This window comes from Mustelus asterias, chromosome 4, assembly GCF_964213995.1.
Source record: "Mustelus asterias chromosome 4, sMusAst1.hap1.1, whole genome shotgun sequence".
In the NCBI taxonomy this organism is placed as follows: Eukaryota; Metazoa; Chordata; class Chondrichthyes; order Carcharhiniformes; family Triakidae; genus Mustelus; species Mustelus asterias.
This window is the reverse complement of record NC_135804.1, coordinates 71,261,783-71,282,646: the sequence shown is the minus strand read 5'-3', so window position 1 is coordinate 71,282,646 and position 20,864 is coordinate 71,261,783. Positions and strand designations below refer to the sequence as shown.

General features: G+C 45.4%; 2 protein-coding genes across 2 annotated transcripts; both read right to left on the bottom strand.

Annotated features, from left to right (window-relative positions):
- Nucleotides 1-1,597: 1,597 nt before the first annotated feature.
- LOC144493125 (C-C motif chemokine 18-like) lies at nt 1,598-10,294 on the bottom strand. The gene is made up of 3 exons (XM_078212027.1): nt 10,228-10,294; nt 5,610-5,694; nt 1,598-1,697 (listed from the first exon to the last, which is right to left on the bottom strand). The coding sequence occupies exons 1-3, from the start codon at nt 10,292-10,294 to the stop codon at nt 1,598-1,600; spliced, it is 252 nt and encodes an 83-aa protein (XP_078068153.1).
- A 6,257-nt stretch (nt 10,295-16,551) lies between these two features.
- On the bottom strand, nt 16,552-18,680 carry LOC144492324 (C-C motif chemokine 5-like). Its single transcript, XM_078210316.1, has 3 exons — nt 18,331-18,680; nt 17,491-17,599; nt 16,552-17,389 (listed from the first exon to the last, which is right to left on the bottom strand). The coding sequence occupies exons 1-3, from the start codon at nt 18,413-18,415 to the stop codon at nt 17,293-17,295; spliced, it is 291 nt and encodes a 96-aa protein (XP_078066442.1). The 5' UTR covers nt 18,416-18,680; the 3' UTR covers nt 16,552-17,292.
- Nucleotides 18,681-20,864: the final 2,184 nt, after the last annotated feature.

Below are 20,864 nucleotides of genomic sequence, written 5' to 3'. Positions count from 1 at the left end.
TGAATTGTTTTGGTGCTGATTCATTTCATTGTGTCGTACTATGCTATTAAATTGGTGCCAGTCTTCTTCCACCTTCTGTTCCCTGGAGCTGTGTCTCATTCTTGCTGAGTGTGTTAGCCAACTCCATTTGATTCTCCCCAGTCACACATCAAAGTTAGTTTCCATAATTCCTTTTTATGGGATAGTGGACCATGAGGTTCTTTGACAACTGTCTTCATCCCTGTGCTTTATCATCTCTAGTGCTGCGCAATTAATCTCTGTCCACCAACACTGCCCCCCTCTCCCCTTCTTCCCATGCAGAGCCTGCTGAGGTGATACCCCCTCCATTTCTCCACTGGCCTTTTTGAATTCTCCATCCCACATCAGAGACAGCCCTATTCACAACAGCACTTAGCAATTGGTGCTGAATGATATCCAATTATTTTTTATTCTCTCAGTATGTGGGTGCATTGCCCATTCCTAATTGCCCTTCAGGAGGTGGTGCTGAGCTGTCTTCTTGAACTGCTGCAATCCATAAGGTGTAGGTACACCCACAGTGTTGTTAGGGAGGGATTTCCAGGATTTTGACCCAGCTACACGAAGGAGTGAACAAAGAATGGCACAGGAACAGGCCCTTTGGCTCTCCAAGCCTGTGCGCAAACATGATGCCTCCCTAAACTAAAACCATATGCAGTTACGGATTCCATATCCTTCCATTCCTATCCTATTCATGTATTCGTCTAGATGCCCCTTAAATGTTGTTATAGTACCTGCTCCCACCACCTCCCCAGGCAGTGCATTCCAGACATTCACCAATGGTATATTTCCACGTCAGGATGGTGAGCAACTTGTCGAGAAATCTCCAGTTTTGGTGTTTGCATGTCTCTGCTGTCCTTGCCCTAATAGATGGTGGTAGTTGTGGGTTTGGAAGGTGCTGCCTAAGGAACTTTGGTGAGTTGTTGCAGTGCATCTTTTAGATGGTATACACAGCTGCCACTGTTCATCAGTGGTGGAGGGAGTGAATGTTAAGTTGCTGGATGGGGGTGTGAATCAAGGGGGCTGCTTTATGCTGGATGATGTTGAGCTTGTGTTGGAGCTTCACCCATCAGGCAAGTGGAGAGTATTCCATTACAGTCCTGACTTGGGAAGGCTTTGTGGAGTCAGGAATTGAGTTATCTGACCTGATGTACTTGTATCTGGCTGGGATTTGGATGAGAACAGTTCGATGGGAAGTGAGCCCTAAGTAATAATGAGTACAAAAGATGGCAGAATTGTCTTTTTATTATCTGACACAGCTAAACATTCCAGATTAGAAAGAAACCATGATAATTCGACTACTATGGAGCAAAAATATCACAAGATCGTGTGGACCGGTACAGAGATGCTTTGCATGAAAGGAAGCAAGCTTCAGGAAAGTATTTTGCCTTGGAGAAACCCAACACATGGAAATATGAATGCTAAAATAAATGTGCAGTTTAGCAAAAAATGAGAGAACAGGAAAAGATTGATGAAGCAGCAGGATGAATGTACTGAGTTCTCTACTGTTATTGATACGAGAATGAGTGTGGCCTCCTGGGTCCAGATTCATCACTGTAGGGCTTCCCCATGACCTCCGTTTCTAGCTCTGTTCAAACCGTTTCTTCAGGATGCCAAGTGCTTTTTGCATCCATAGCTCCTTTGGGTCAACACAAATCTCCAAACCCTCTGTAGTCTTGAACCTGTACAGAATATTGAGTTCAGCAAGTGGCAAGGTGAAAAGTCATAGAGTCACACAGCACAGAAAAGTCCCTTTGGCCCATCAAGTCTGCACTGACAATAACTACCACTAAAGTCGCGCTAACCCTATTTTCCAGCACTTGTCCCATATTCTTGAATGTTATGATATTTCAAGTGCTCACCCAAATACTTTTTATTAAAGGTTGTAAGGTTTCCGCCTCCACTACCTTCCCAGGCAGTCTCCCTACTGCTTTGGGTCCCAACCCCCTGCCAAACTAGTTTAAACCCTCCCGAGTGGCTCGAGCAAATCTCCCCACCAGGATGTTAGTCCCCCTCCAGTTCAAGCTGTAACCTGTCCCTCTTGAACAGGTCAGCCCCTCCCCAGAAGAGACCCCAATGATCCAAAACCCTAAATCCCTGGCCCCTGCACCAGCTCTCAAGCCATGCATTCATCTGCCTAATCTGCCTATTCCTGCTCTCACTAGCACGTGGCACCGGTAGTAGTCCAGAAATTACTACCTTCGAGGCCTTCTGCCAAAGTCTATTCACACTTCAGGACCTCATCCTTTTTCCTACCTATGTCGTTGGTACCAATATGTACAACAACCTCTGGCTGCTCACCCTGCCCCTTAAGAATGTCCTGCAATCGCTCAGAGATATTCTTGACCCTGGCACCAGGGAGGCAACACACCATCCTGGAGTCTCGATCGTGGCCACAGAAACACCTGTCTGTGCCTCTAACTAGCGAGTCCCCTATTACTACAGCTCGCTTGCTCTTTGCCCGACCCTGCTCTACAGCAGAACTAGGTGTGGTGCCACAGGACTGGCTGCTGCTGGTATCTTCCCCTGACAAGCTATCCCCCTCAATAGTATCCAAAACGGTATACCTGTTATACCTCCCTACCTGCAAGGAGCTGTTCCCAGCCAACTTTGGCCAGATGCTGTTTTATTTTAATAAAATCTGCCTTCCCCCAATCCAAAGCTGTCTTTTGTAGGCCAACTTTCTCCTTGTCCATAACAAACTGTCAGTATAAACAAGCATGTCAGTATCGCACAGGGAGTAATAACTCTTAAAGCAGGGACCGCAATCTTGGAATCAAGACCATTTTATCAAATTATAGAATTCCTCCAGTGCAAGAGGAGGCCATTTGACACATAAAGTTTGCACTGACTCTGGCAGAGCATCTTACCCAGGCTGCACTTTCTTAACACCATGCGTTTATCCCACTAATCTTGGGACACTAAGGGGCAATTTACCATGGCCAATCCACCTAACCTGCACATCTTTGGACTGTGGGAGGAAACCAGTGCACCTGGAGGAAATCTATGCAGATACGGGGAGAAAATGCACACACCACACAGACAGTCACCCAAGCTGGGATCAAACCCGGGTCCCTAGCGCTGTGCCATCGTGCTGCCCCTACAGTCCTGTAATGCACTCCAGAGCGTTTGCTGGAACCAGTGCAGAGAAAGCTTTATCTAATCCCGTGTTGTACCTGCCCTGGGAGTTTGATGGGGACAGTGTAGAGAGAGCTTTATTTTGTATCTAACCCTGTGCTGTTGCTGTCCTGGGAGTGTTTGATGGGGACAGTGTAGAGAGAGTTTTACTGTGTATCTAACCTGTGCTGTAACTGTCCTGGGAGTGTTTGATGGTGGTAGTGCAGAGAGATTTCTACTCTGTATCTATCGTGCTCTGTGTGTACCTGTGTCTCTCTAATATAAAAGTAGATTTTTTAATTGCTCCATATCATACAATTACAAGAGCTAGGAGGAGGAGTAGGCTATTTGTGCCCTTGAGATTGTTCCATCATTCAATGAGATTATGGCTGATTTGACGTGACATTGACTCCACTTTTCTTTTGGTCTCGCCATTACCTACACTCCCTTGTAGATCAAAAATCCAGCTTGACCTTGAATAAATTCAGTGATGCAGCCTGCACTGCTCTCTAAGATAGAGAATTCCAAAGATTAACAACCTTCTAAGAGAAGAAATTCCTCCTCATCCTGCATGCTATTATTTCGTGCTTCTTGTCATGCCTCTCTCAAACCCCCTTATCATAGAATCAGAGGTTTACAGCATGGAAATAGGCCCTTCGGCCCAACTTGTCCATGCCGCCCTTTCTTTTTCAAAACCCCTGAACTAATCCCGATTGCCCGCATTTGGCCCCTATCCCTCCATACCCATCGTACCCATGTAACTATCTAAATGCTTTTTAAAAGAAAAATTGTACCTGCCTCTACTACTACCTCTGGCTGCTTGTTCCAGACACTCACCACCCTCTGTGTGAAAAAATTGCCCCTCTGGACACTTTTGTATCTCTCCCCTCTCACCTTAAACCTATGCCCTCTAGTTTTAGACTCCCCTACCTTTGGGAAAAGATATTGACTATCTACCTTGTCTATGCCCCTCATTATTTTACAGACCTCTATAAGGTCATCCCTCAGCCTCCTACGCTCCAGAGAAAAAAGTCCCAGTCTATTCGGCCTCTCCTTATAACTCAATCCATCAAGTCCCGGCAGCATCCTAGTAAATCTTTTCCGCACTCTTTCTAGTTTAATAATATCCTTTCTATAATGAGGTGACCAGAATTGCACACAACATTCCAAGTGTGGCCTTGCCAATGTCTTGTACAACTTCGACAAGACGTCCCAACTCCTGTATTCAATGTTCTGACCGATGAAACCAAGCATGCTGAATGCCTTCTTCACCACTCTGTCCACCTGTGACTCCACTTTCAAGGAGCTATGAACATGTACCCCTAGATCTCTTTGTTCTGTAACTCTCCCCAACGCCCTAACATTGACTGAGTAAGTTCTGCCCTAGCTCAATCTACCAAAATGCATCACCTCGCATTTGTCTAAATTAAAACTCCATCTGCCATTCGTCAGCCCACTGGCCCAATTGATCAAGATCCTGTTGCAATTGGAGATAACTTTCTTCACTGTCCACTATGCCACCAATCTTGGTGTCATCTGCAAACTTACTAACCATGCCTCCTATATTCTCATCCAAATCAGTAATATAAATGACAAATAACAGTGGATCCAGCACTGATCCCTGAGGCACACCGCTGGTCGCAGGTCTCCAGTTTGAAAAACAACTCTCTACAACGACAGAAGCCAATTTTGTATCCATTTAGGTACCTCACCCTGGATCCCGTGAGATTTAACTTTATGCAGCAACCTACCATGCGGTACCTTGTCAAAGGCCTTGCTAAAGTCCATGTAGACAACATCAACTGCACTGCCCTCACCTACCTTCTTGGTTACCCCTTCAAAAAACTCAATTAAATTTGTGAGACATGATTTTCCACTCACAAAGCCATGCTGACTGTCCCTAATCAGTCCTTGCATCTCTAAGTGCCTGTAGATCTTGTCTCTCAAAGTACCTTCCAACAATTTACCCACTACAGATGTGAGGCTCACTGGCCTGTAGTTCCCAGGCTTTTCCCTGCAGCCCTTTTTAAACTTTGTCTCATCTGCAGCATGCAATGTTGACACTTCTGGAGAGCAAGGTGAGTCCGTTATTGATGGAGTTTAGTCCAGACCCATCACCATTCATAGCTTCACTTTCCCAAACTGTGAAGCACCCTGAAATCTCTACATTGACCAAGTCTTCGCAATACTTCAACTGAATGGTGAGAGGATCAACACCTGTGATCAGAGCCCTATTTTGTGTACTAGTTTGTCCAGTACATTTGCTATTAGTGTCAGCTCTGAATTTAAATGCATAATTTCCTGACAACTGACTTCTCTCTGAAGAATCTTTCAGTGCACACTTCTTACGATTGTGAATCTCTATAAAGTTGTTGGCAAACAAACGACTATTTTATAGAGATTCACCATCGTAAGAAGTGTGCCCTGAAGGATTCTTCAGAGAGAAATAAGTTGTCAGGCAATTACTGACAACTTACAGGACAGCAGGAGATGCGCAGTCACGTGCTGTTTTGGAGGAATCAGTGAGTCCCTCCTCTGGCATAGAAGAATTACTCCAAATTGCTGTGGATCAAAGAGAATCATTTTAGATACTTGAAAGCAGTACAGGAACATGAAAAGACATTGTTTTAAACCATTGCCGGAGATTGTGCTCTGTAAGGAACCCAACACTGGCCCTCGATTCCCTGCAGCTTTGTGTTCCGTTGGGTCAGTATATTATTCAGCATTTAGCATCAACGAACAGTTTGCTGGTAACTGTTGACCCAAAGTTTGTGAAGCTTTCGGTGACCTCCAGAGTGAGGTTCAGTGTTGTTGGAAGCTGGAATCTCTACAACTTGGCCCATAACTTTGGTCTTTTTGACTCTGCCAGTCCTAACTCCTTGCAGACTTGGGAAAACTGATTTATAAGCTGGTGTGAGTGAGCTTCTGTATGACAGAACTGTGCATGTTTTCGTGGAAAGAAGAAATGTGTTCCAGGGCTTCAGGCAGGCAGCACAGCAGTTTGAGGAGCCTCTCTGTGCTGACAAGACCAAAGCTGACCTATCCCTCAATGACTGGAAAATCTGTAGACAGAGAATAAAACGACTACAACAATGATTTTAACAACAATTTTGGCTTTAAAATGGCTATTCTAGCTGAGAGCTAAGCATGCTGGGATTTTTGGTCAATTTATAATTACAACTAGATGCAGGTTGTAAAGTTATTCTGAATCGGAGTTCTGATCTGGGAACTGTGGTCTGAAGCTTCCTGTGTTGACTAAATATGGGAAGTGTACTTTCGAGTCGTCTGGATGGCATCGAATTTTATTGCCGTTATGTGAGGGACATGCAATCTGAACCAAACATAATGGTGTCATTTACAAGTAATTTCATTGGCTGTTTGAGCCGTGTGATCAGTTTCTGGTTACACAATTGGCTGGGTAACAGAATCTTCTGGAAGCAAGTGAAGAATATGTAGTTAAAAGACATGTGCAGTCCTTTGTTTGCCAACGACAACTTTATAGAGATTCACCATTGTAAGAAGTGTGCCCTGAAGGATTCTTCAGACAGAAGATAGATTCTACATCAGGGATATTTCATGGCGAAGGTTTTCCTAAATTCGGTAGTATCTATTTATAGTTAAATAATTTAAGTTAAGTTCAGATAGAGTTAATGTTAAGTTGAGAATTAAAGTTCAGTAAATGAATTAGAGTTGCAACTGTTTAAGTTTGAGTTGGTACCTAAAGTGTTAAATACAGAGAGAGATTGTTAGATCAATTAAGAGTCGAATCCTTTTCTTGTTGTCTCATTAAGCTAGAATTCTTGGAGGGTGTTGAGATTAATAGTCGAGTAATAAATCCAACTGTGTGTAGAGGATGGAGACAGGAACAGGAAGGGGTTTAGAGGTTTACCGCATGGAAACAGGCCCTTCGGCCCAACTTGTCCATGCCGCCCTTTTTTTTAACCCCTAAAGCTAATCCCAATTGCCCGCATTTGGCCCATATCCCTCTATACCCATCTTATCCATGTAACTATCTGAATGCTTTTTAAAAGAAAAATTGTACCCGCCTCTACTACTACCTCTGGCAGCTTGTTCCAGACACTCACCACCCTCTGTGTGAAAAAATTGCTCCTCTGGATACTTTTGTATCTCTCCCCTCTCACCTTAAACCAATGCCCTCGAGTTTTAGACTAGACCTTTGGGAAAAGATATTGACTAGCTGATCTGTGCCCCTCATTATTTTACAGACTTGTATAAGATCACCCCTCAACCTCCTACGCTCCAGAGGAAAAGGTCCCAGTCTATCTAACCTCTCCTTATACTCAAACCATCAAGTCCTGGTAGCATCCTAATAAATCTTTTCTAGTTTAATAATATCCTTTCTATAATAGACCAGAACTGCACACAGTATTTCAAGTGTGGCCTTGCCAATGTCTTGTACAACTTCAACAAGATGTCCCAATTCCTGTATTCAATGTTCTGACTGATGAAACCAAGCATGCCAAATGTCTTCTTCACCACTCTGTCCATCTGTGACTCCATTTTCAAGGAGCTATGAACATTTACCCCTAGATTGGGGCGGCAGGTAGCACAGTGGTTAGTACTGCTGCTAACAGCTCCAGGGACCTGGGTTCGAATTCCGGCTTGGGTCGCTGTCTGTGTGGAGTTTGCACATTCTCCCTGTGTCTGCGTGGGTTTCCTCCGGGTGCTCCGGTTTCCTCCCACAGTCCAAAGATGTGCGGGCTAAGTTGATTGGCCATTCTAAATTGCCCCTTAGTGTCCCGGGATGCATAGGTTAGAGGGGTTAGTGGGTAAATATGTAGGGATATGTGGATAGGGATTGTGGTTGGTGCAGACTCGATGGGCCGAATGGCCTCTTTCTGCACTGTAGGATTCTATGATTCTAAGATCTCTTTACTCTGTAACTCTCCCCAACGCCCTACCATTAACTGAGTAAGTCCTGCCCTGGTTCAATCTACCAAAATGCATCACCTCTCATTTGTCTAAATTAAACTCCATCTGCCATTCGTCAGACCACTGGCCCAATTGATCAAGATCCTGTTGCAATCGGAGATAACTTTCTTCACTGTCCACTATGTCACCAATCTTGGTGTCATCTGCAAACTTACTAACCATGTCTCCTATATTCTCATCCAAATCATTAATATAAATGACAAATAACAATGGACCCAACACTGATCCCTGAGGCACACCGCTGGTCACAGGCCTCCAATTTGAAAACCAACCCTCTACAACCACCCTCTGGCTTCTGTCAAGAAATCAATTTTGTATCAATTTAGATACCTCACCCTGGATCCCATGAGATTTAACCGTATGCAACAGCCTACCATGCGGTACCTTGTCAAAAGCCTTGCTAAATTCCATGTAGACAACATCAGCTGCACTGCTCTCATCTACCTTCTTCGTTACCCCTTCAAACAACTCAATGAAATCAGATACAGAATAGAGGAAAAATAGATTTGAATTTGGAAAGAAGACGCAGAAGAGAATGATGAGCAAAAGATTTAAAATATTTTTAAAATTCAAATAATCATTGTGCATATGCAGAAATGAAGCAGAGCAACTTAGAAAATGTTCCTTTCTAGAGAGAATATTAGTCGAGCATTAACAATTATAATATAGTTCATAAGGTATTTACATCTTATCTTGCTGATTTGCATGTACATTGATCTCTGATCTGTTGTATATGATTCAATACCAGAAGGTTAAATATTTACATTTTCCATTCAATCATATTACTCACAACAATCTATTTCCCAACACATGGACAAGTTCAGGCATGAGTCATGAGACAACGATCAGGAGCAGGAATTCTGGCTCATTTCCCCTCTCTCTCTGTCTCTAGCCCAGGGACAGTGACCAGCATCAGGAGCCCTGGCTGATTTCTACTCTTTTACTCTAGTCCAGGATCACTGCACAGTGATCGGCAGCAGGAACCCTGGCTGATTTCCTTTCTCTAACTCAGTGATCGTTCGACACTGATCAGGAGCAGGAACCCTGGCTGATTTCCTTTCTCTCTAACCCAGGGATCACTGGACAATGATCAGGAGCAGGAACCCTGGCTGATTTCCTTTCTCTCTAACCCAGGGATCACTGGACAGTGATCAGCAGCAGGAACCCTGGCTGATTTCCCCTCTTTCTAATCCAGGGATCACTGGACAGTGATCAGCAGCAGGAACACTGGCCGATTTCTACTCTTTTACTCTAGTCCAGGATCACTGCACAGTGATTGGCAGCAGGAACCCTGGCTGATTTCCTTTCTCTCTAACCCAGGGATCACTGGACAGTGATCAGCAGCAGGAACCCTGGCTGATTTCCCCTCTTTCTAATCCAGGGATCACTGGACAGTGATCAGCAGCAGGAACCCTGGCTGATTTCCTTTCTCTCTAACCCAGGGATCACTGGGCAGTGATCAGCAGCAGAACCCTAGTCGATTTCCCTTCTCTCTGTAACCTGGGAGTCACTGGACTGAAAACCTTTTCTCTTTTGGTTCAGATTCCAGCATCTGCAGTAATTTGCTTTTAATCAGGAGCAGAATCCTGGAGGAGTTTATTTCTCTCTCTAACCCAGGGATCACTGGGCAGTGATCAAAGCAGAATCCCGAATGATTTTACAGAAAATGCTGAAAAATCTCAGCAGGTCTGACAGCATTTGTGGGGAGAGAATAGAACAGATGTTTCAAGTCTAGATAACCCTTTGTCAGAGCTTCATCTGTACTCTGATGAAAGGTCACTTGGACTCAATGTTAGCTCTATTCTCTCCCCACAGATGCTGTCAGAAGGCTGAGGTTTTACAGCATGTTCTGTTTTTGTTTCAGATTCCAGCATCCGCAGTATTTTGCTTTTACCTGTATGATTTTATCTCTTTCTCTAGCCCAGGGATCACTGGACAGTGATCAGGAGCAGAATCCTATACGAATTCTCTCTAATGAGGGGTTACTGGACAGTCCATTCCTGTTGTGTTGAACCCAGTGTAACAGGAAGGACATTTGCCTGTTTATCTGATCTCAAAGTGCAGACCTGATACCAAGAAACTCCCACAAATGATTTAGATTGGAGTCAAACCTACGTAGACTGTATATGTGTTGACGCTTACCTGCGGGATCACTGACCTTGATCCAGATCATGGTCAGCAGGAGTCCAATGTGAAGATAACACTTCATATCTCAGGGCTGTTCACAGCACAAGTGGACAGTAACAGTGAGTAAGAGAGGGGTGAGCAACTCCCTATTTATCCGGAGACACAGAAAGGAGGCAGGAGAAGTTTCCAGGCTGTGACTAGAGCAGGAATGTGACTGTGGTTCTGCTGCATAATTACATTGGAAAAGTTTCAAGTCAGGATTCAATTGAGGTGAGATTTAACACATTCCAACATCAGAATCCACAAAGCTGATTATTTGGATTCCTGTTCTTGGTCAAGTCCCAGATGAAAAGCAGTGTCACGCGGACCTTCGGAAACTGTCAGTAGGGGCTCAGTGGTGGAATATGTAGCTTTGCAGGAGTTTGCTTTGTGCTGAGCAATCTGCCCCCAACCTGACTGTGTAGAAATGGAGCCTGGATTCGACACTCCAAGCACACAGATTAATCACCAAGGATAATGCTGAAACTGGACTGTGGGACAATCATAGAATCATAGGCACAGAAAGAGGCCATTCTGCCCATTGTGTCTGCACCGGCCGATAAACGAGTCACCCAGCTTCATCCCATTTTCCAGGTTTGGTCCAGCAGGTTACAGTGCTTCAGGTGCAACCCATACACCTTTTCAATAAGTTCAGGGATTCTGCCTCTAATACCCTTTCAGGCAGTGAGTTCCAGACCCCCTCTGGGTGAAAAGGTTTTTCTTCTAATATTTTCACCAATCACTTTCAATTTGTGCGCCCCAGTCACTGACCTTGCTGCTGGGTTAAATAGACTCCTCCCATCCACTCAATCCAAGCCCCTCACTATTTTGTCCATCTCAGGCAAATCTCCCCTCAACCTCCTCTGTTCCAAGGAGAACAACCCCAGCCTATCCAATCTTTCCTCATAGCCGCAATTTTCCAGTCCTGGCAACATCCTCATCAATCTCTTCTGTACTCTCGCTAATACCATGACATCTTGTCTGTAATCAGGTGACCGGAACTGCACACAGTACTCAGGTTAATGCCTAACTAATGTTTTATATAATTCCAGCATGACCTCCTTGCTCTTATTTTAAGGTGAGAGAAAATTAGAAAAACACAATAAAATACTTCCAATTTGCATAGAGTGTAAGTGTGTATGTGTGTGTATGTTTGTGTGTGCGTATATCTGCACATATGACAGTACCTCATTGAGAAAATGAACATCAATTATATAAATAATCACCCTGTAGCCAAGAAGTTTTAAGTTTTGAATTAGAATGGTGGGACAGCTGTAATCTGTAACTTGCAATTCCTGCTCCATTTGGGCATATCAGGTCACTTTCTCAAGAGGGAGCTGCCTTGTGGGATGTGTCTCCTGTTGCTCAATTACACTGAGGGCACCTGAGATCAGGGGGCAGCTGGACTCATAACAAGAGTGCCCGTCCACGTGGCAGACTGCTTCCTCGATCATCATCTGCAGGAGAGAGTTCAGAATAATAAGGGTAGAGAGAGGCAAGCAGTGCAGCAATCCTCCAGGAGTGTGCAAGCCGGTCAAATTGGTATTTCTTTCGATACCAATCAAGTAAACGAACTCAAATTAACTTAGGGACAAAGTAAAAGGGGCAGCTCCCCAAAAGGAAGGGGGGAACAGCCCGAACCAAAAACAAAGTCGAAAGGAAACTTAAAACGTCAAACCAAAAGGTGATTATCGGGGTCGATAATACACCCCAGCCCCTGCGGCGCCCAGCGGTCGCGGAAGGCGTCAACCGCGCCCGTGGACACCGCATGCTCCCTCTCCAGAGACACCTGGCCGCGAATGTAGCCGCGGTAGAGGGGCAGACAGTCGGGATGGACGGCCCCGTCGATCGCCCGCTGCCTGGACCTATTGATGGCACGTCTCGCCAGGCCCAGGAGCAGGTTCACGAGGAGGTCGGCATCCCGACCCGCCCCTCTCCGCACCAGGTGCCTGTAGATCAGGAGCGTGGGACTGAAGTGCAAACAAAACATCAGTAAGAGGTGTTTGAGGAAACCAAAAAGGGTGTGCAGTCTAAAACACAGAACGTAGACATGGTCCACGGACTCCACGAGGCCACAGAAAGGGCAGTCTCGGGAGCCCGTGTACCGGAAAAACCTACGGTTGCACGGCACTGCTGCATGCAGCACCCTCCACCCCAGGTCCCCGAGATAATTGGGGGAGATCCCTCCGTAGAGGGACCTCCACTGGGGACCTCCGCCGCCCGACGGCAACAAGGCCCGCCAAGGTGTATCCGGGCGACGGGCGAGGACGCGGTAGTGAAAGGTGTGCAGCAGCAGCCCGTACAGGAAACGCCTCCGCGCGGTGGAAAAGGGCACGGAGGGCATTTCCGCGAGGCGGCACACGCAGTGGGGCACCTGACCCGGGGGGGGGGAGGTCTAGGCTTCGGGCCAATGTGAAATTCCGTCCGAGCAGGGGAACGCTCGGGCGGGATCCCACCGCACGCCTGCGCCGCCTCCAGACCGCGTGCGCACTCGGGGCCGAGCGCGACCGTCCTAAGGTCTTGGATGGCTTTGGCCGCGCGCCGGACGGTCACCCCCGCGCGCTCAGCCAGCACGTCGGGGCTCATCCAGCCCGCTCCTCCGCCATCCAGCACGTCCCCGATCCTGGTCACCCCGGCGTCCACGGCCCTCCTCTCCGCCAGCCACCTGAAGTCGTAAGGCTGGAGGTCAAATTGGTATTCAGCATTGAATACTGGTGAGCATGACAACATCGCAAAGAAAATCCCACCCAGTGTGGGGGACTAGAAAAACAGTACCGCCCACATGATGATGTAAGAGACAGTCACACGACAGACTCTCGAAGGAGAAAGCTCACAGCTTGCACTGAGTTACATTTAGTCTTGTACATCTGTCAATAGTTCTGTTCCTTCAGTAAACAGTTATGATTGAGACATATCTATGTCTCTGCAACCTTTTTCAACCAGTCAAAACCAATATACCACACGTTGCAGCAGTGAAGGACCCCAAAATCTTCCAAAATCAACTTGAAAAAGATGACAACCTGATAAAAGTCTTCAGTATGACAGTTGAAAATTGCCGGAAGAGCTCCGTAGAATACATGGAGGCTGAGAGGCAGAGAAAAAATCAACTGCTCAGCTTACTAGGAACTACATCACGGCACACGGAGATCTGTGAAAATTTCCTATTAGCAGTAGAGTCAAAGAGCTAGTGACGACCAAGGAAAGATGTGCAAAGCTTGAAAAAGGAGCTTCAAATGCACAGCCCAGTGAGAAGGCAGCAGCAGGAGAATTCTGTATGAATGTGTATAGGTTTTGATACTCTTGGCAGGTTTGCTGCCTGCTCCAAGGTCAGTCATTACACATTGTGACGGTCGGGCTGCAATTGGAAAATAAATCGGTTGCTCGAAACAATTCCCTGAAGGGAGGAAAGCAGTAAACTGGCCTTAATAATTAGTTAGGTAAGTAGATTCAAAATTCTGCACTGGGCAGGCAACTATACCGCTGACTGTACCCTTTCCATCACTACCATATTCCTCTTCACACTCACCTCATCCCAACTTGAATGGCGTCATTCACTATGGTCCCTGACCAATCTGCTCATCCACACAGCTAACAAGCACCTCGTACTCGTTGGACAAAGCCAGGGGCTGAGGCTCCTCCCTTACTACATGCTGGCTTCCCTGACCATCCTGACTCGCAGACAAGACTGTTGACTGATGTTCTGTCTAACCTAAGGGGAGTGACTATCTCCTGGGACAAAGTGTCTGGGTAACTCTCCCCCACTCTGATGCTTCACAATGTCCGCAGCTCAGCCTCCAGCTCAGAAACTTGGAGCTGAAGTTGCCTAAGACAACTTCTGCAGATATTGTTACATAGAAACATAGAAGATAGGAGCAGGAGGAGGCCATTTGGCCCTTTGAGCCTGCTCCGCCATTCATCACGATCGTCCAACTCAATAGCCTAATCCTGCTTTCTCCCCATAACCTTTGATCGCATTCGCCCCAAGTGCTATATCTAGCTGCCTCTTAATACATTCAATGTTTTGGCATCAACTACTTCCAGTGATAATGAATTCCACAGGCTCATTATTCTTTGGGTGAAGAAATGTCTCCTCATCTCTGTCCTAAGAGGTCTACCTTGAATCTTCAGACTGTGACCCCTGGTTCTGGACTCCCCCACCATCGGGAACATCCTCCGTGCATCTACCCTATCTAGTCGTATTAGAAGTTTATAAGTTTCTATGAGATTCCCCCTCATTCATCTGAACTCCAGCAAATACAATCCTAACCCAGTCAATCTCTCCTCAAACATCAGTCCCACCATCCCCGGAATCAGTCTGGTAAACCTTCGCTGCACTCCCTTGAGAGCAAGAACATTCATCCTCAGAAAAGGAGACCAAAACTGCACACAATATTCTGGGTGTGGCCTCACCAAGGCCCTATATAATTGCAGTAACACATCCTAACACATGGTGGCACGGTAGCACAGTGGTTAGCACTGCTGCTTCACAGCTCCAGAGTCCCGGGTTCGATGCTTGGGTCACTGTCTGTGTGGAGTTTGCACATTCTCCTCGTGTCTGCGTGGGTTTCCTCTGGGTGCTCCGGTTTCCTCCCACAGTCCAAAGATGTGCGGGTTAGGTTGATTGGCCAGGTTAAAAATTGCCCCTTAGAGTCCTGGGATGCGTAGGTTAGAGGGATTAGCGGGTAAATATGTGGGGGTAGGGCCTGGGTGGGATTGTGGTCGGTGCAGACTCGATGGGCCGAACGGCCTCCTTCTGCACTGTAGGGTTTCTATGATTCTATGATCTCTGCTCCTGTACTCAAAACCTCTCGCAATGAAGGCCTTCTTTACTGCCTGCTGCACCTGCATGCTTACCTTTAATGACTGGGACACAAGGACACCCAGGTTCCGCTGTACACTCCCCTCTCCCAATTTACAACCTTCTTGTTTTTGCTTCCAAAGTGAATAACCTCACACTTATCCAAATTATACTGCATCTGCCATTAATTTGCCCACTCACCCAATCTGTCCAGATCATGCTGAAAGATCTTTGCATCTTTGTCACAGTTCATGTTCCCGCCCAACTTGGTATCATCTGCAAACTTTAAAATGTTACATTTTGTTCCCTCATCCAAATCATTAATATATATTGTGAATAACGAGGGTCCCAGCACTGATCCCTGCAGCACACCACTAGTTACTGCCTGCCAATTTGAAAAGGACCCATTAATTCCTACTCTTTGCTTCCTCCCTGCCAACCAGCTTTCTATCCATCTTAATACATTTCCCCCAATGCCATGCGCTTTAATCTTACATGATAATCTCTTGTGCAGGACTTTGTCAAACACATTCTGAAAGTCCAAATATACCACATCCACTGGCTCCCCTTTGTCAACTCTACTAGTTACATCTTCAAAGAATTCCAGCAGATTTGTCAAGCATGATTTCCCCTTCATAAATCCATGCTGACTCTGTCTGATCCTGCCACTGCTTTCTAAATGCTCCGTTATAAAGTCCTTGATAATGGATTTGAGAATTTTCTCCTCTACCAATGTGTGGCTTACTGGTCTATAATTCCCTGTTTTCTCTCTACCTCCCTTTTTGAATATTGGAATGACATTAGCTACCTCCAATCTGCAGGGACCATTTCAGAGTCCATAGAATCCTGGAAAATGACCACCAAGGCATCCAATATTTCTAGAGCCACTTCCTTAAGTACTCTGGGATGGAGATTACGAGGTCCTGGGGACTTATGTACCTTCAAACCCATAATTTTCCCAGGACCATTTCTCTACTAATATTGATCTCCCTCATTCTTCCCTTTGGGGAATTACAGTGCTTCCCACACATTCCCACATGCTGCAGTCACTGCATGCCACCAGCCTTGTCACTTCTGTCCAAGTTTATTTATTTAATTAGTTAATAAATTACACTGATAAAGTAATGGAAAGTTACATATACCTAGTTTGTGGATAAAAGAAAACAACTCAACAACCACTGGAGGCTGAAAAGGTTTAAATAAAGGAGGAGCTCTTTCCCCTCTGAATCCCATGTGAAAATTCCCGAGAACACCCTGTTTCTGCGACTTTGGCATAGTCTCCATTCCATGCTTTGAAGGGCTGAATGACCTTCTCCTACTCCTCTGCTCCTATGACAGCTGAATGTGCCGTGGATACTTGCGCATTCTGTTTAAAGCCTCAGGATCATTAATCAGCTCACAGTGTGAGTGAATGGAAAATGAGGATGAAAACAGGGAGGTAATTCAACACTGTTCATCTGTTGAATAAAAATGAAGAATGAAGCTGCTTCGAGACGACAAGAGAAACTTAATCAAAAATCTCCTTTATTTCATCATCACATTTTCAATTTATAAAAAGCAGGAGCTGAGAAATCAGTGAAGAAATGAGGGAAGAGAAGGGATCAAATAATAAAAACATTGAGATTAGCAATCAAAACAGAGAATGCTAATGTCTCCCTCACCCATTATCCCCAGTGTCTTCCCCATCCCACAAACAGTGTCTTCCCCAACTACTCCCCCAGTGTCTCCCTTCCCCCCTCCTTTTTTTTTTCCCCCATTCCCAGTCTCCCCTACCCCCTGCACCAGTATGTCCCCCTCCACCAGTTTCTCCCTGACCCCTAGTGCCTCCCCACCAACTTCCCCATTGTATCCCAGTGTCTCCCCACCCCCTCCTTTCTCTGACCCCTCACTGCTGACCCAGTTGTGAGAGCTGTGGTTGTAATTCTGTTCATCTTCTCTGGCCAAAGACAGTCAGGGGTCTGAGGGACAAACCCCACTGAAATGGGGAGACTGATTGTTTATACTCACACAGCCTCACACTGTTGAATGTGCAGTCTATGGAATATTGCCCGACCTCAGGGCTTTCATTGGCTGGGACCCACATTGATACAGTGACACCATTTTCTTTCTGTCACCTTTGGCGACTGTGGTTTACACGGGAAAATGTAGTTACCATGGCAATTTTTAATGCTAATTATCACATCAACAGTCTCTGTATTTTAAATGGTTTTAAAGTGCTGTGATTTCAACGTCTTCTTCTCTCTTCACTTCTTCAGTCCCTTTTCCAGAAATCTGACTGCGGTTTGTACCCATTTCTCATTCGCTTTAGCACAAATTCTCATCTTCCGTCTGTTTGTAAATCTGAAAGAATGAAATGAGATGTCATTATCAGAGAGTTACAGACACCAGCTCCATATCTTTCATTTCAACACACTGCGGTCAAAACACCTTGAAAGACTTACACAATGGCGGGAATGGAGCAGCCAATTGTTTTCTTGTAGCTTACTAGCCTTTTATGAACAATAGGAGTGGGTTTAAAATTCTCACAACATTCGATTGTTACAGTGCCAGCTGCAATGAGATGGAGAAAGAGACACAGTTAAATATGGAATGGGTATCACAGCAGATTCTCGCTGATAGTAACATTATCCTTCAGCTGTTTCCATAGAAATACATCAACAGAAATTAAACAGACCATTTGGCCCAACTGATCTGTACTGGTGTTTATAAACCTCCTTCAATAGTCACCTCTCAGCTTTCACTTTTCTAGAAAAAAGACACAATCTGTTCAATCTTTCTTCTCTCATCTGGGATCATAGTTTGGGCGGCACGGTAGCACAGTGGTTAGCACTGTGCCTTACAGTTCCAGGGGCCTCGGTTCGATTCCCAGCTTGGGTCCCTATCTGTGGAGTTTTCACATTCTCCCGTGTCTGCGTGGGTTTCCTCCGGGTGCTCCGGTTTTCTCCTATAGTCCAAAGATGTGCGGGTTAGGTACATTGGCCATGCTAAATTGCCCCTTAGTGTCCTGGGATGTGTAGGTTAGAGGAATTAACAGGGTAAATATGTGGGGTCACAGGGATAGGGCCAAATGAGATTGTTGCCGGTGCAGACTCAATGGGCCGAATGGCCTCCGACTGCACTGTAGGGATTCTATGATTCTATATTTGGAATAACCACATTGAAAACTAATAAATAATATGTGCAATTGGTGGAAGCCAGCAGACTATTTTAAACTGTCTGTCACAGTTCATTCTGACATTCTCGGAGAATATTGCCAATAAGGAAGTCTCTCTCTCTCTTACCCGGTGAAGCAGCAACATCCTGGATCAAGCAGATCAGCAGTGTTCCCAAAACAGCAGCAGCCACACAGTGTGCTGTCTTCATCATGTCCTTGCCCAACTTGGAAGTGTTGAGTGTTGAAGAGTGAGTGTGGGTTGTCAGGAGCCAGTTATCACCTCATGGTTTATATTGTGTAAAACTGCAGAGTCTGCAATAGGGAGACCCCCTGGAACTTTGCCCACTCGCCAGCAATGAAAGTTCTCAGTGTGATTGTTCCTCCGTTTCGGCATTCCCTGAAATGAGAAGTACATGTTGTTCTGTGAATGGGAGTTCTTGGGTTAAGCAGCACTGAATGCCTGGAACTTCCTGGATCGGTGATTCTTCGACTGTCAGCTCATTTTCCCCAGATAATCTCACCACTTCCCCATCTGGGCAAAGAGATAACCAGTGAGAAAAATCGAGCTTCCTGGTTGGACTATTCCACACTGAGCACCCTGTGGGACGCAGCTCTGAGCAGGCAGTGAGTTTAAACATCAAAATATATCAGTGTGTGCGGAAAAGGCAAAATGACTGTCTTTCCAAAACTGTCTTGCACCATCTCGAGACATGTGAGAATGCTTCACAGTCACTGAAACTCTTCTGACATGTAGTCACTGTTGTAATGTAGGGAAGGCAGCAGGAAATTTGTACACAGCAAGATCCCACAAACAGCAATGTAATTATCGCCAGATTGGGGCGGCACGGTGGCACAATGGTTAGCACTGCTGCCTCACAGTGCCAGGGACCTGGGTTCAATTCCTGGCTTGGGTCCTGTCTGTGTGGATTTTGCACATTCTCCCTGTGTCTGCGTGGGTTTTCTTTGGGTGCTCCGGTTTCCTCTCGTGGTCCAAAGATGTGCGGGTTAGGTGCATTGGCCATGCTGAATTCTTTTTATGTACCCGAACAGGTGTTGGAGTGTGGCAACTGGGGGATTTTCATTGAAACTTCATTGCAGTATTAATGTAAGCCTGCTTGTGACTAATAAATAAACTTTAACTTTACTTTAAACTGTTTTAATGATGTTGATTGAGAGTTGTATAATTCCCAGGACACCAGGGACAGCTGCCCTGCTCTTCTTCCAAATGAAGCCATGTGATATTTTACACCCACTTGAGAGGGAAGACAGGGCCTCAGATTAACATCTCCCATGAAATGTGGGCAGCCCAGGCAGTGCATCATTCCCTCTGTGCGGCATTGAAATGTAAACCGAGGTTTTGTGCTCCAGGTTTCTGAGTGGATTTTGAGGCTCTGACCTGTGTGAGTGGTGAGAGTGAGACCCAATGAGCCACAGCTGAGAATGAGATCAGTGATGATGTTAATGAAAAGATTGTCAATAGTTCTGAGCTGCTCCTTGTATCCTGCAATCTCCGAGTGGGAATTAGTTAGCAACCAGACTGTAGATATACTCTGATATCCATTTAACTCTCCTGTGTTTGCACCACTTTGAAACAGCTTACAGAGTTGGCATGATGTTGCGATGCAAGATACCAAACTCTCCAACATGTGACTGACCATGCCATTCCATCATGTGCCCATAGATTAGCACACCCATAATGTTAACCCTTTATACTCCGCACAAATGTCACATTGTAGATATCAGAGAATGGAATGTAATCATTCTCTTTACACAAGGGAGTTAGTTACCCTCGAGAATCATTAATATTTATCACAAAACTGGAAAGTAACAAGTGTTGGGAGAATTGCTTTGTGGATCCAGTCCGGAAACACCTTCAACATTTTTCCTGTGCCCCAGTAGATTATTCACTGCGTCATCAGTCACTGTTTTTGAAATGGTTTTAATTTTATTGCGCTTTCATTGTCTTTTTAACTCACTCTCCAATTTTTCAGTCCCTTCTCAAGTTTTTCGCTATGGATTTGACATTCTTCACTCACCAGAAACCTACTTGCCAGACCTCCCACCGCACTCCCCCCCTCCATCTCTCTCCAACACAAATAAACTCTCTATCATAGGCAAATAGTGTGAATGGATCTTCAGTGTGAATGGAGTCACATTCACACAGAGAATTCGTTCACAGTGAGGATCCGCCCACACTGAGAATCCATTCACACTGAGAATCCATTTACACTGAGGATCCATTCACACTGTGGATCCACTCACACCGATAATCCATTCACACTGAGGATCCACTCACACTGAAAATAAATTCACACTGAGGATCCATTCACACTGAGGGATTGATTCTTAGTGAGAACGGTCCTCAGGAATGAATGGATTTTTATTGTTAATGGATCCTCAATGTTTAACAATTCTCAGTGCACATGGATTCACAGTATGAATTGATTCTCAGTGAGAATGGATCCTCAAGGGAAGCGCTGGCCTAGTGGTATTATTGCAAGTATATTAATCCAGAAACTTAGCTCATGTTCTGAGGACTCAGGTTCGAGACCCACAATGGTAGATGGTGGAATTTAAATTTAATAAAAGTATCTGGAATGGATCCTCAGTGTGAGTGGATAATCAGTGTGAATGGACTCTCAGTGTAATTGGATCCTCTAC

Bases quoted from the DNA above. Each gene is read 5' to 3' on its own strand.
- LOC144493125 (XM_078212027.1), bottom strand. From the start codon at position 10,294: ATGAAGTGTTATCTTCACATTGGACTCCTGCTGACCATGATCTGGATC. The intron at 5,695-10,227 runs GTAAGCGTCAAC...TTTGATCCACAG, and splicing joins CAAGGTCAGTGATCCCGCAG to CAATTTGGAGTAATTCTTCT. The intron at 1,698-5,609 runs GTAAGTTGTCAG...TATTCTGTACAG, and splicing joins TGCGCATCTCCTGCTGTCCT to GTTCAAGACTACAGAGGGTT.
- LOC144492324 (XM_078210316.1), bottom strand. From the start codon at position 18,415: ATGATGAAGACAGCACACTGTGTGGCTGCTGCTGTTTTGGGAACACTG. The intron at 17,600-18,330 runs GTAAGAGAGAGA...ATCTCATTGCAG, and splicing joins GGATGTTGCTGCTTCACCGG to CTGGCACTGTAACAATCGAA. The intron at 17,390-17,490 runs GTAAGTCTTTCA...TCATTCTTTCAG, and splicing joins TGCTCCATTCCCGCCATTGT to ATTTACAAACAGACGGAAGA.